This window comes from Notolepis coatsorum (genome assembly GCF_963971535.1).
Source record: "Notolepis coatsorum genome assembly, chromosome: 5".
In the NCBI taxonomy this organism is placed as follows: domain Eukaryota; kingdom Metazoa; phylum Chordata; class Actinopteri; order Aulopiformes; family Paralepididae; genus Notolepis; species Notolepis coatsorum.
This window is the reverse complement of record NC_140169.1, coordinates 132,053,655-132,069,378: the sequence shown is the minus strand read 5'-3', so window position 1 is coordinate 132,069,378 and position 15,724 is coordinate 132,053,655. Positions and strand designations below refer to the sequence as shown.

The 15,724-nt window shown below is 43.0% G+C and overlaps 2 protein-coding genes across 3 annotated transcripts in view; both read left to right on the top strand.

Annotated features, from left to right (window-relative positions):
• LOC311228354 (phospholipase B1, membrane-associated-like) overlaps window positions 1-15,724 on the top strand; it is a gene marked incomplete at both ends in the record, with an annotated part of 540,482 nt that overhangs the window by 132,124 nt on the left and 392,634 nt on the right. The window lies entirely within an intron of this gene.
• rnf8 (ring finger protein 8, E3 ubiquitin protein ligase) overlaps window positions 1-15,724 on the top strand; it is a 50,874-nt gene that overhangs the window by 16,095 nt on the left and 19,055 nt on the right. For both annotated transcript variants that reach the window (XM_084314629.1, XM_084314630.1), the window contains exons 2-5: window positions 6,131-6,259; window positions 7,804-8,213; window positions 9,061-9,268; window positions 11,927-11,989. In XM_084314629.1, the coding sequence (XP_084170755.1) occupies window positions 6,131-6,259; window positions 7,804-8,213; window positions 9,061-9,268; window positions 11,927-11,989 (810 nt within the window). The remainder of the gene's footprint in view (window positions 1-6,130; window positions 6,260-7,803; window positions 8,214-9,060; window positions 9,269-11,926; window positions 11,990-15,724) is intronic.

Genomic DNA, 15,724 nt, shown 5'->3' with positions numbered 1-15,724 from the left:
TTGCTCATTCCGTACCCAACTACACATTCTGCAATCTGTTAATAAAGTTTTCAACCAGACAAATGTATAGAAAGGCTTTGTTTTATTATAACATTTGTTGCAGTAAAATCATTATGTCTCATTTGGTCATGCGTGGAGCGCCGGTCGGCAGCTAACGTAGCTACGTTATTAGCTATTAGATGCAAGACTAACGTTACTGGTGAAAATGTGATTTGCGTTGGAATACTCCTTTGTCAACTTGCTGTACTTTGCTTGCAGGTCTGCAGTCATTATTGCTGCATTATGAATAGCCGCAACTTTAGCCAAGGTAACGTTATGGCTAAACCTTTAACAATAGTTAACGCTAGCTTTCGGTTAGCTGTTCAATGCTATTAATAACACAACTCCCCGTCAACACCCTCTCTCGGGAAGATGGCATTTAAGAAAGTATCTGCTGTTAAAATGAAGTGTTACACGTTCAATAACAAGCATATTATTTACCCGAAGATAGCAGTAAACAAGGCATTACTCCGTTAGTACGTTCATAGCTCGGTTCCATTCCGTTGCTCATTCCGTACCCAACTACACATTCTGCAATCTGTTAATAAAGTTTTCAACCAGACAAATGTATAGAAAGGCTTTGTTTTATTATAACATTTGTTGCAGTAAAATCATTATGTCTCATTTGGTCATGCGTGGAGCGCCGGTCGGCGGGCGCCGGGCCGGGCAGCTAACGTAGCTAAGTGTGTTCTGCTCTCGCAAACAGAATGCCCGGAAGTAGAAAAATGTATAAACGCTTGCCGATTGGTGGTAAGGACAGCAGGAGGTGGGTGCTAGCGGTCACCGGTGTGGCGTAATTGGCCGAATCGACTGTCAATCAAAATGGTTCCATTGCATTGGTTGAAAGCTCTGGTTGAGAGAATAGTATCCTGCTGCAGGCCGCAAGAATGGTTCCATTGCATTGGTTGAAAGCTCTGGTTGAGAAAATAGTATCCCTCTGCAGGCCGCAAGACGATACTGGGAGAGAGATAGTGATACCATAAACATATTTCTTGATGTTTCCTTTTTTTAAGTAAGTAAAGAGGCCTACAAATACAAACATACACATACAAATATACAGTAGTTTCATTAAAAAAAAAAAAAAAAAAAAAAAAAAAAATTTACAAATACTTATATACAAATATCGGTATCGGTATCGGCCGATAGTGTTAGTTGAACAATCGGTATCGGTATCGGCGGCCAATTTTCATATCGGTGCATCCCTACCTGAGATATGTCGGGTCTGGCCCCGAATGAGTTAAGAGTCACCTTTTATTTTACAAAAAGTGATGTTTGGTGAAAGTTAGATTTGCACTTTATTAATCCCAATAGGGAAATTCATTCTTGTTTGATGATCAAGAGGCACATTGTATTTGTTTTAAGTGAATTTTGGTGAAAAAGCAAGTTATTGCACTATTAATCCAAATAGGGACATTCATCTTTGTTTGATCAAGAGTAACCTTTTATATATATATATTAGTGAAAGTTATTAGTGAAAGTTAGGTTTGCACTTCAATCCCAATAGGGAAATTCATCTTTGTTTGATAATATTTGTGTCGAATAAAAACAAAGCTTATTTGAATGATTTCCTTGGTGTTTCTAGTTTTTAAGAGAAAAAAATCGATTAAAATCGGATGTGGTATGAAAAAATCAGAGATTTATTTTTTAGGCCATATCGCCCAGCCCTAAGCCACGCCATTTCCCCATCTGCACTGTCTAGTAGGGATGGGCATTTTTAAGAAAAATCCAGATCGATTGATCACATGCTATACTCGAGTGATCGTGTATTACTCGTGGAGGGAATATATATGTTTTTTTTATTAAAACTTTATTTTGTGGGGGCGCCCCAGTGGCGAACCACATAGCGCGCTCAGCCGCGACACGGCTGACCCGGGTTCGACTCCCGAACCCGTCGCTATTTGCCGAATGTCTTCCCCCCACTCTGTCTCCCATTCCTCCTCTGTCTCTCTCTACTGGACTGCCCAGTAGAATAAATAAAGCGATAAAACGCCAAAAAATATATTTAAAAAAAAATAAAACTTTATTTTGTTCATTCACGTATATGTTTAATGAAACCAACAAACAAAGTGTGTATGGGTATTGCGCGAGGACCAACTGGACGGTGCGCATGGACCAACTGGGTCGCGCAGGATAACTGGATAGGTGGTGTCTTGTATTATTTCGACAGGCTTTTGCCCCAATCGGCGCACCAACTGGGTCGCGCAGGATAACTGGATATAATTGATTGCTTGATTGTATATTCTATATTATAGCTATGGAGACTAGGGCTGCAACGATTAGTCGACATAATCGACGACGTCGATTATAAAAAATCGTTGACGAGAAATTGTTGCGTCGATTAGTCATTACATTTTTTTTTTTTTTTTCTTTTTGCACTACCTATCTTTGTGAGAGTGGCTTCTCAGGGTTCCAGACAACATCATAACATGATGATCCCATAGCAAATTTTGGACATTGAAAACATTGTTCCCCTGCAGGAGATGATGATCCGACTAGACACACAATACATTACACACGCACTCCTCTCACTCACACACAGCGATCAGAGTAAGACACACACATACACACTCCTCTCACTCACACACAGCGATCAGAGTAAGACACACACACATACACACTCCTCTCACTCACACACAGCGATCAGAGTAAGACACACACACATTCACACTCCTCTCTCTCACACACAGCGATCAGAGTAAGACACACACACATACACACTCCTCTCACTCACACACAGCGATCAGAGTAAGACACACACACATTCACACTCCTCTCACTCACACACAGCGATCAGAGTAAGACACACACACACACACATACACAAATTACACAGTACACACCTCTCACTCACACAGCGATCAGAGTAAGACACACACACAAATTACACAGTACACACACTCCTCTCACTCACACAGCGATCAGAGTAAGACACACACACATACACACACACGGACTCCTCTCACACACGGCAAACAAAAGTTATTTAAAGTACACTTCCACTTTAATTTGTATTATTTAATTTATTTATCTTGTTATGAGTGATTGCTGTATTGTTCTTCAAATACATTTTCATTTAAAGTGGCTTAAAGATCCAAATTAAAATGTTTCATGAGTCATTATTTTAATTTGCTATGGGATCATCATGTTATGATGTTGTTGTTTGGTCCTGACAAGAGTCTCAAAGTCTGGGGTGATGGTAGACAAGCAACTCTGAGGTCATGCTCAATGTCCAATCTGTTCCTCTGCTCTGTCTTCAGCTGGACCAGAGCTGAGAAGCCACTTTCACAAAGATAGGCAATTAAAAAAAAAAAAATCCTTTTTTTTTTTTTTTTTTTTGTTGTTGTTTACATTGGTTTTCGATTAGTCGACTAATCGAAAAAATAATCGGCAGATTAGTCGACTACCAAATTAGTCATTAGTTGCAGCCCTAATGGAGACTAGGGCTGTCTTAAATACTTCGAAGCTTCGTTCGATGGCACAAGCTTCGAACATAAAAAAAAATTGAAGTTAAAAATTAAAAAAAAAAAGCAAAAGAAAATTCAATTTTTTTTTACTTCGCTTTTTGTGTGTGTGCGTGCATGGGGCCATTGGGTGGGGCCGGGGAACAAATACACTGGAGGAAAGTAACCCAGCTCAGCACTGCTCAAATTATATCATCACAATTGCCTGTTTGAAGGATATCATCCTCAAACACATATACACCTACAACATGCCTTGTAGAATTCCACACATAAGAAAGAAAGATACTGGGATGAATAAACAAAATAGGAAATAAAATGTAGAAATGCATGCAATACATAAATAAATATGAATCTCCATATATGAAATAGAACATTTAGATAAGGTGCTACTGAGATGTTTTGGTGAGTTCTTTGTTTTTTTGTGGAAGTAGCCCTTCCACAAAACATAACATTAACATTCACTGATAATTGGTCTGTAGTGGAGTCTACAAGGTCTACATTGCCAGACCATGTAGAATCCGGACCTTGTAGACTGACATAATTCTGTGCATAGTTTAGTCTACACAGGCCATATTTAAAATAATCAAAATCTTACTTCATTCATCTTAAACATTCTTGATTTGGGGGATTGGTAGTTCCCATGAAATCTGAACAGCGATCCACCTTGAATTAAATCACACAGCCGAGTGAAACAAGGGGCTACTTAATTAATCCAATCCACTTTATTTATAGAGCACATTTAAAAACATGATTGTTTGTTACAGAAACATATTTCAGGTTCGGTAAAATAGACATAGGGGGTCCTTACCTTAGCCAGAAGGTACTCCAAAAAGAATAATTCCAATGATCCCATCGGCGATCGCGATTACTCGTTTATATGTTATTACTTGTGTTTACGGAAAACTATAGGTTTTGAGGCGAGCAGATCTCCTAGCGATTGCTCTGCAAGAGCTCCTCCCCCTCAGAGCGAGTCTTGACGACATTGTCTCTACTGATCCCTTTCTATCGGAATAAAAAAATTGGCGATACTGCCACCTGGTGAGATTCGATATTGCAATTCCAACATAGGCAAACGAGCCAGGGACACCTAACGTTCATCCGGATGAACGTTTAGAACGGGGATCAAAGGAAAAAGATCAAAGGATCTAAAAACGTATTATTGCGTTTTTGGCGCTCAAGCATTGGCGGTGAAACACGTAATATTACGTGTTTGGTCGTCAAAGAGGTACATAAAGTACATAAAGATGGTGTTGGTATCCAGTTATCCACTATAATTGACATTCATAAAACGACTCTTACTAAAAACACAAATAATTTAACTGCTTTCAGAATTAAATATATCATTCCTAACATGTTAATAAACAAGAATATATATGATTTTCATAGTAAAAAAAATAAAACTATTTGACTTACCTCTCTTTCCATAAAATGTCCTGGTTCCTATTTCTGCCATTTAGCATATTTACTTTGTAGCATGTTATACCGCAATGCACCTTACTGCTACTTTACTTGAATCTATTAATTACCATAAACGATTTAAGTTAAAACTTTATTGGTTGTAACAGTCTAAAGATTAAGTAATCTATACCTCCATCAAAGATTATAAACCTGCACAATACGGTTTTGTTGTAATACTTATAGTATTGATCTTCAATGGGTGGCTACAATGGAGGAAAATCACAGGTGGAACCTCACTCCCCAGGTCTATTCACAATTTGGACACAACACAGTTGTCTCTACGCCGTCGTCATTGTTTTGTGGAGAGCATGTTCTAGAATGCCGAGTGGATTGTACAACTTCAAGGTGCCTTAAAGTGCCGCTGCTGCAGAGAAGGAGCATGGAAAAGACCTCAGATGAGATTGGTTTAGCATGCCATGCCCTCACCAAAACAATAGTAGTGTAGAAGCTACTGCGTAAGCGTCCATTCAATCGTCACCAGTGGCACTGTTGTCTCGTTTAGGGGCTAGCACTAACGTTACTAGATGGGCTAGCTAGCAACTTCATTTTTACTGACGTTAGCGATTGCTGCAAAGTTACTCTTAAGCTAACATTTGACTAGAAATCCTCATGTTTGTTAAATGACTTGAAAATCACTAGGCGAATGGCGGCTGGGTAGCGCAGCGGACTAAGCGCCTGCCTACCACCCACCGCAGAGACACTGGTATCGAATCCAGCTGTCAGCGGTACCTCCGGCTTGGTCGGTCGTCCATACTAACACAATTGGCAGTGTTAGCGGGTGGGAAGCCGGTGGGGTGTGTATCCTGGTCGTTGTAAACAGTGACTCCTACAGGTTGGTCGGGGCGCCTGCTCAGCGAGGAAGGGAACTGGGGGAAGTAGTGTGATCCTCCCACGCGTTACACTCCCCCAGTGAGAGTCCTCGCTGTCAGGTGAAAAGAAGCGGCTGGCTGACTCCACATGTATCAGAGGAGACATGTGATAGTATCTATCAACCCTCCCTAGGCCGGCAAGTGGGGGGGAAATGCATGCAACGACCAGGAAGGGAATTGGCATAACAACTAAATTGGGATGGGAGAAAAATACAGAAAAAAGGGGGAGAAAAAGTAGATTAAAAAATAAGAATCACTAGGCGACCTAGTTAACCTGACTTGAACTTTGTTTCCACTGTGCAGGTCTCCATTGGACGTGGTTTGAATGTCACATACCAGCTTATATCGCCAAGATGCCCTTTAATGATCTCCAGGCTGCATTGTATTTTCAAGCAAACAGAAGATGGACAATGGACTTTGACCGACAAGAAGGTACCCTGATTTCTACTTGCTCAACATGTGTGACGCTCTTAAGTACACTGTTAAAGGAACACTCCCGGGCACTCCCGGGCGCTCCAGTAGCACATCATATAGCGCGCTGAGTCGCGAAGCGGTCGTCCCGGGTTCGTTTCCCAGTCCCGGCGACCATTTGCCGCATGTCTTCCCTACCTCCTCCCGTAGCTCTATTTCTGCAGACCCCTCTCTGATTGGTTGAGCTCCATTTCTGCAGACCCCTCTCTGATTGGTTGAGCGAAGCCCCTCTCTGATTGGTTTAGCTCATCACGCGGTAAAAGGCGGATGTAATGTTATCATTATCAAGAAGATAAAAAGAAATGTACTACCAGATTCGCGTATAACGTTATTTCGCGTGACTTCGCGGTTTATTCATAACGTTATGCACATTTCACAACACAGCCAGCTGTCAGAAACTGTACATTGTAACGTTATATAACATTTCGCGGTTTATTCACATAACGTTATTTCACGTGACAAGTTCAACTTGTTTACACTCCCCACTTACTGTAACTGTACCATGACGCACTCGCTCAACCAATCAGAGAGGGGCTTCGCTCAACCAATCAGAGAGGGGCTTCGCTCAACCGCTCAACCAATCAGAGAGGGGTCTGCAGAAATGGAGCTCAACCAATCAGAGAGGGGTCTGCAGAAATGGAGCTACGAAAAGTAGAGACGCCCTCCTCCCATTCTCCCTCTCTCCTCTATCAGTCCTGCATGGCCAGAAAAAGCTGTAAAACGCTAATAAAGATAATTTTAAAGTAGGGCTGCAACGATTAGTCGACATAATCGACGATGTCGATTATGAAAAATCGTCGACGAGATATTGTTGCGTCGATTAGTCATTAAAAAAATATATATATATATATTATAATATATATATATATATTTTTTTGCACTACCTATCTTTGTGAAAGCTGAAGACTTCTTAGCTTAACATAACAGACCAACAGTAAGTTTGGGGGAACTAATGGGATAACTGGGGATGTTGTTTGGTCCTGACAAGAGTCTCAAAGCAACTCTGAGGTCATGCTCAATGTCCAATCTGTTCCTCTGCTCTGTCTTCAGCTGGACCAGAGCCGAGAAGCCACTTTCACAAAGATAGGTAGTGAAAAAAAAAGTTTTTTTTTTTTTTTTTTTTTTTAATATAATTGTTTTTCGATTAGTCGACTAATCGAAAAAAATAATTGACAGATTAGTCGACTACCAAAATAGTCATTAGTTGCAGCCCTATTTTAAAGGAACACTCCCAACATCTTCAGACAAAAACACATCTATGAGTTTCATCTCTTGTGTCTCAACTAGCCCCAGAGAGATGTCCACAGGTGCATGCTAGCCTAGCTTAGGACTGGAAGCAGTAGAGAGCAGCTAATCTAGCTCCGTCAAAAGTGAAGGGAAACCACTTCCAAAACTGATGCGCAGAGATTAAATTGATTGATCGGTCTGACTCTGGGAAAGATGACAAAGAAGTGTATTTTCCTAAATGTTTTAGTGTTGTCATTTTGTTTTTTTTACTTTCCTAGAGTATCAACGGTGTGTGGGTGAATGGGAAACGCATACTTGCTGAGAAAGCCACGCGCGTAAGCCTCGGGGACTCGATAAAACTTGGGGTTCCGGTTACCAACACCAGATATGAGTATGAATACATACTCGTTAGGCAACCCATCAAAGACCTCAAACCCCATCTAGCAAAAGAACATGATGAGAGCACTTGTACAGCCTCCGTGCCCAAGAAGACTAAGAGGAAATGGAACCCAGACGAAGTGGAGCCTTCCACCTCATCCAAGCCCAAGCTCTACCGCATCGCCACTCCTGACAAGGCGTTTGCCCAGCCTTGCCCTCCCGCGGAGCAGCGGCAGCCAGAACACACTGGAACCAGCACTCTTCCTCCAGAGTCCTCTGGCTGTCCTGATGACCTAGACAACTTGCAGAGGTATGTCGTGCTCTGATTCATCTCGAGGTGGGAATCGCGTTACACGTTGCATAGGCCACACTTGGATAATCTTGGGAATTTGTATTATTTGAGATGGCTTATGAGTTTGTGATTCAATGCTGTGATGTATTAGGATGTATAGCACTGTTTGCCTTTCACTTGACCACTGATCATCATTTAGGGAATATATGTCAAAATAAACCGAAACCCACCCGATTTTCCGCCGTCAACTAAAAACACACTTGTTCAATCAATATCTGAAAGAAATTATATACTAACCTTCGTACTGTCTTTTACTACATAGTTGTACCCTTTTGTTGTACAGAACTTGTAAGCCGCTTTGGATAAAAGCATCTGCTAAATGACTACATGTAAATAAGCAACAAATAACAGCCACAAATCATTACTAGATGTAATTCAAGGCCATCAAGAACACCAAGAACATCACTTGACAGAACATCCTTATAAGATCTTTACATAGGTCTGCCTCCATGATACTGTGCTGCTGTGTGGCTACCTTCCCCCACCCCCCATTGCATCATCAAAAAAGTGTCATCTTTGTACTGACGTTAATAATAATGTAAGATAAACGTTTTGTTGAATTGATCATCTGAGGACCATCATCTTCTTGATCATCAATGTGCAGCACGGGCCATACACCTAATTGACCTCATCCCAAGCTCCGCCACCTCTCTTAACGTGACAGAGGAAAGCAGCGGTTGTTATTGGAGGGTCAGGAAAAGAGGGGGGAGCTTGGGATAGGTCAGTTGTGGAATTTGTGGGTGTGTTTCCTCCTTCTTGGCCCGGTTAGTCGAGGTTTTATGATTGATTGATTGATTGATTGCAGGTACTGCCAGAACATCCTGATGCTGCGGGAACAGGTGGATGACACCCGGAGGCAGGTGGCAGCCCTGGAGGAAGAACCACAGCAATGTGACCCCCTCATGGAGGAGCAGGTCAGCGAGCTGCAGAGCCAGCTGGAGAAGATGAGGGCCAAGATGCGCAGGATGGAGACGTTGGAGAAGACTTTCAGTGAAACAGAGAAGCAGCAATTGGTGCGCCTTGCATTTGTTTTATTTCTCAATAACATTGTTATCCTTTACCCATTTAAAGAAGCCTTGTTCTTTTTTTTTTTATTATTATTATCTTTTCCCCCCTCCTTCTTTTTCCGATTTTTCTCCCATCCCACCCTTCCTGGTTGTTGCGCACTTTCCCCTACTGTTGCTCCGAGAGGCCGGAGACTGTCGCATGCTTTCCTCCGACGCATGTGCAGCCTGCCGGCAGCCAGCCTGGCCGCGCAGATTCTCACTGGGAGAGTGTAACGTGTGGGAGGCCGCACTACCTCTCTCCAGATCCTACCCTCGCTGAGCAGGCGCCCCGACCGAACTGTAGGGGTCGCTGTCCACAACGCCCAGGACCCACCCGCCAGCTTTCCCACCCTCTAATACTGCCAATTGTATTAGTGTGAACGGCCAGCCAAGCTGGTGACAACGCCGGGAGCTGGATTCGAACACGCGAACCCAGCATCTCCGGCGTTTGTGACGAACGCAATCTCCGCTACGCCACCTGACCGCCCTAAAGAAGCCTTGTTGATTGTGGTTTGTCTTTGTCCCATAGATGATAAAATGTAACAGTGATGTAATTTGTACTGCCAGCTCATTCTAAGCAATTCTAAGTAATCGTAAGTGTAAAGATCTGCTGATCAGTTTTATATACTTTCAACTAGGGATGCCCCGATAATATGCTTTCACAGCTGATACCGAGTCTTAAAGGGGCAGTCCACCCAAAATTCAACAAAACATATCCCCCCCCCCTTACTCAGACTGCTATCCATCCATCCAGATAGTTTCAGTGTGATTCACCTAGTTTTGCAGATGTCTGCTATAGAGATGTCTGCCGTCACTCTGATACAATGGAGCTGAACGGCACTCTGTTTGTGGCGCTCAAAGCACCAAAGAAAATACATTTGAAAAACTCAACAGCAATGTCTCTTTCCAGAAATCATGACCTGGTTACTCAAGATAATGTACAGGCCTTGTTGTGAGCAGTTTCATGTACAGTAGGAACTCATTTCTACCGAACTACACCCCCATTCATCACTTTAACTCTGATATCCCATACCAGTACAGTATGATTGATTGATTGATTGATATTTTTATTAAGGCTGTCAATCGGGTAGTGCAGCGGACTAAGCGTCTGTCTACCACCACAGAGACAGTGGGATCGAATCCAGCTGTGGTGCTTCCGGGTTGGCCGACTGTCCATACTAACACGATTGGCTGTGTTAGCGGGTGGGAAACCTGGCGGGGGTGGGTCCTGGTCGTTGTAAACAGCGACTCCTACAGTTCGGTCGGGGCGCCTGCACAGCAAGGGAAGGGTCTAAGAGAGGTAATGTGACCTTGGTTACACTCTCCCAGTGAGAGTCCGCGCTGCCAGGTGAAAAGAAGCGGTGGGCTTGGTACACATGTATCGGAGGAAGCATGTGATCTCCGCCCTCCCGGACCGACGGTAGGGGGTAGAGTGCGCAACGACCGGGAAGGGGATTGCGCCCCCGTCGCTTCCTGATTCTACTGCGCAGGCGCACCAACCGACCTGTAGGAGTCGCTGTCCACAACGCCCGATCCCCACCCTTCAGTTTCCCTCCCCCTAATACGGCCAATGTGTATTAGTGTGGATGACCAGCTAAACTGAAAGCAATGTGGAGAGCTGGGCTCGAACAGGGAGGCATTCCTGTTTGAGCCGAGTCTCCAGTATTCGTGGCGAGCGCCTTGGCCACTGCGCCACGTAGCCGCTGCACAAAATAACTTAAAAGAAAATAATAATTTAAAACAATGAATAAAGTGTGCATGAAATAATAGGGGAAAGAAAACGTTAGGAACTTATTACATTCACCCACACAAGGGCTGAGGACTCACACCCCCCACCCCCCTCTCTCTCTCTCTCTCTCTCTCACTCAGTCAGTCAGTCAGTCAGTCAGTCAGTCAGTCAGTCAGTCAGTCACTCACTCACTCACTCACTCACTCACTCACACACACACTCTCCCATCTCTCTTTCTCTCTTGCCCCTTCCTCATCTCTCCCCCCCCCCCCCCCCTCTCTCTCTCTCTCTCTCTCTCTCACACACACTGTACTTCAAAGAAACAAGAGGAATTCATCATTTTGCTTTAATTATATTAACCGTACACTGCAGATTATTCATAAAAATCATACTTAAATCAGCAGAAGAATAAATCATGGACATCTCTCTTGACCAGGGATGACCGTGTGCTCTGTCCCAGTTAAAGATCTTTTTACAGGGTTCGCACAAGGTCCTTGAAGTGCCTGGAATTGCTTAAGTCCTTTCAAATCAACCATTCGCATTGAAAGTTTGGTTCATCCATGATACAAAAATTCTGAATCAAGAAATAGATTTATTTTTTATCTAAAGTGTAACCAATTGTCGGAAATTGGTTTTAAGCCATAAATATCGGATCAGATCAAAAATTTAAATAAATGGATCCTTTTAAATGCCCCTTTTTAAAATAAAAATAAATAGTGCTTGGAAAATTACTTGAAAGTCCTTGAATTTCATTTTGCAATGTCTGTGGGAACCCTGTTTTTAGTCACCCTATCATCCGGCATCTGGACCAGGCGGTTCCATAACCTGCCCATTTCACATCTTTGCTTGTAGTGTAGTGAATTGACCTGTTATGTCTTTTGGTTCAAACTCTGCAGGTACAGAAAACACAGCAGCAAGAGGAGCTTATAAAAAAGCAGTTGGATGAGGCCTTGCAGGAGGTAAGATATGGAACTCTTGTTGCATGCTGCTTGGAGGCTCTTCTTTGTAATAGTGTCACTGTAGTACTAAACAAAGACGTAGTACTTTGAACACTGGGCATAACATGTTCATTACTCAATATACTTGTGGACTCATTAGCTGTCAAACCTTTTGACACTGATTCAGAATCACTTATTTGCACAGTACACAGTAGTTACACATAGGGGTGTAACGGTACACAGAAGCCACGGTTCGGTACGTACCTCGGTATTGCGGTCACGGTTCGGTATGATTTCGGTACAACAGGAAGAAAATATTTATAATTATTATTAAATATAATAATATTCTATAGGCTTGCCATAGTAGTCAGTGATACTGGTGTAATTATGTGTTCAGGCATCCACAGAGTTAATTAATTGCCTACTGCACCTTTAACAACAACTTAGTTTCACTTTCACTTATAGAGAGGAGTTAACTTCATGTGAAGCCGAGACTGAAGAATACTAGAGAACAGATGACATGTTACACAACAATGGCAGAGGATTATCAATATTTCCGCCAGAAAAGGTTGACGTGTGTGTTTGCGCGCCCGTGTGTGTCTTTTGGTTAACATTATTGGGAGAACAAACTAAAGAAAACTGCAAAATTGTAATGACCCTGCTGTGTTAAACATTTAATTAATTCATCATGGTTTTGTTTTAGGGACAAATAGGCTGTAGTAAACAGGAGAGGAGGAGGGGAGAGCCGAGTGCAGATGTCAGTGCGCGCTGTTGTTAATTGTGTCCGCTTGTCATCTGAGACGTATTCGGCGTATGGCTGGATGTACCGCACCGTGACGGCCGTACCGTAAATTCGCGGGACACCCCTAGTTACACAGTATGACAGATACACATGACATGGCACATACTCGCATCTAGTACGTGTGGGGGGGGGGGGGGGTAATGAGGCTATTTTAGTCTGGATGTATGTTAGAAATAAACATTTTTGGACGAAACAAAACTGCCATGTGATGTGACATAGCTACTGCGTTCACACCTACTCTGTTTGGTCCACTTTAAGTGGACCATGGTCCCTTTAAGTGGACCATGGTCCCTTTAGATCGATAGTCCGTTTGGTTTGTACAGGTGTGAACGCAAACCGAACTATAATTAGGACCAAACAACCGAACCATGGTCCTCTTGAAAAGTTGGGACTCGGTTAGTTTCAATCGAACTATAGTACCTAATCCAGGAAGCAAAGTAGCCTACTCCAGTCCTGAGTCTCTCTAGACTGGCGCCGCACGCGGACAGTCTCTCTCTTCCTCCCTCTCTCTCTCCTCTCTAGACGCAGTCTCTCTCTTCCTCTCTCTCTCTCTACTCTAGACTCGCGCCGCGCGCGGACCCCCCAACTATTCGCGGACATTCAGATAAAGAAAAAAAAAGCTTAAAAAAAAGCTTTGGGTAATTTCATAATAGCAGCGTGGAGCAGCTCTGTAACAACAACGCATCTCAAGCTGCTTCTATGCAGCTGTCTAGTAGTTGACAGCTTACGCAGGAAGGAAACTCTCTCTCTCTCTCTCTCTCTCGCTCTCTCTCGCTATACACCGCTGTCTCCGCGAAATGCGGCTACGGAAAAAAGTATTGACTGTGCTTGCTGAGACGATAATTAATAGGCTAGCGATTCAAAACGCGCTGCTGTGTTGTGAACTATAACATTCATTTAGCTGCTGCTGATGCATAATGAATGAATGGTGAGTTGTTTAAAATGACAACATACATGTGTTAATTATTTGATTTGATTGATCCGAGAGACAGAGAGAGATGCTCCATAATATTACTGTGCTGCCGGCAACTGATTACGTTTGTGTCCAATAGATGCGACAGCATGTCCTTTGTTTACAAATTAGATCCGCACCAAACAGGGTAGTGTGAACGCAGACCAAAATTAAACAATGTATCATTTTCACATTTGGTCCACCAGAAAGTCCGGACTTTCCACGGAAAGTCCGGACTTTCCCCGGACTTTCAGATGTGAACACACCCTTAGACTCAGGACAGCCAGTGTTGGTGGTCTGGAAATGGTATTAACACTTTCAGTGCCAGCCATTAGACGCGGCCCTCTGTAGCAAGGCCAACGCTAGTGTAAGAGCCAAAGCTAATGTTGTGGCTGAAGGTTGTTTAACACAGCAGGAGACGATAGTTCCAATTTTAACAAGTAGGTAATTTATTTAGGAAAAGAAGTTCTTAACAGCAAAAGCTATGGATCGAGCAGAGGATCACCACAGCTTGAACAAAAAACACTCTACCCTCAATCCCTCTGCCTGTCCCCTAAATCCCCTCTCAGTCCTGCCCCCACATGACAGATATGATGACGTGTCATATCATGTCAAATATGACATGACGTACATTAAGATGACACGTAGATTTAACATCGGAGAGAGATAAAAACATTAAGAACATGAAGAGAGATAAAGACATTAAGAAGAACATAGATTTAGATAAAAACATTAAGAACATCGAAGAGAGATAAACAAGATATGATGTACACACACGATATGATGTAAAACATTAAGAACATCGAAGAGAGAGTGAGATGTGTGTGTGTGTGTGTGTGTGTTTGTGTGTGTATGTGTGTGTGTGTCTGTGTGTGTGTGCGTCTGTGTACAGACGTGTGTGTATTGTATGTGTGTATTGTGTGTGTGTGTCTGTGTGTGTGTGCGTCTGTGTACAGACGTGTGTGTATTGTATGTGTGTATTGTGACACAGGGAATGTGTGTGTGTGTGTGTGTGTCGGTGTGTATGTCTGTGCGACTGTGTGTGTGTGTGTGTCTGTGTGTCTATGTGTGTGTGCTGTGTCTGTGTGTGTGTGCTGTGTATGTGTGTGTCTGTGTGTGTGTGCTGTGTCTGTGTGTGTGTGCTGTGTATGTGTGTGTCTGTGTGTCTGTGTGTGTGTGCTGTGTATGTATGAAAGAGAGAAAAGACACAAGATTAGAGCACACGATATGATGTACTGAAATGTCCATCTGCCTATCTTGAGGCTGTTTTAAGAACATCAGCCAGACTGTCGCCCTAGTGTCTTTGAGCCCTGCTAGTTGACCTATATTAAACTAGTCAAGACTAACCCCTTTCCTACCTCCACCCCCGTATACACATTTTCCACAACACTATATATTTCGGTTGTTGTATTATATGAAGGTTTAATATTGATTGGATTTAGATAGTCATTGAACCGTCGTTTTTGTCATAATAGAGCCTTCTGGCACCTAGAACCTTCTAGAACGTTGGGGGTGATGTCATAGTAGAACATGCTAGAACATAAAACATTCCGGACTTACCGTATGACATCATGATAGAAGGTTCTGGAACCTTCGTGAGGGCTCCGAATGAGGTCATAAACCGAACATTCTAGAACCTTTGGGTTTCTATATAATCAGGCGTTCCTGGTTCCCCCTCTTGGGGGGGCCCTCCAAGAGAGGAGATGATGTTTGTATTGTGATTGTATGACAAGAGGAGCAGAGAAGAAGGAGACAGAGACAAAAGAAGAAGAAGAGGAGTGTAAACTTTCTCAAGTGTGGGCGAAGCAAGAATTGTGGAGGGCAGTAATACGCCACGATGCGTCTACACTGCCGGAAATTCCAAATAAGAAGAAGAAGAAGAAAGAGCCTTTTTGCATCTTTGACCAGACTGGAGAGGACCGAACAGAGGACTGAACCAGCGGATTTGCGGTTTCCACATTGCGAAGGAATTTTCATGTGTCGAGTCGGCGGTGATTTTGGA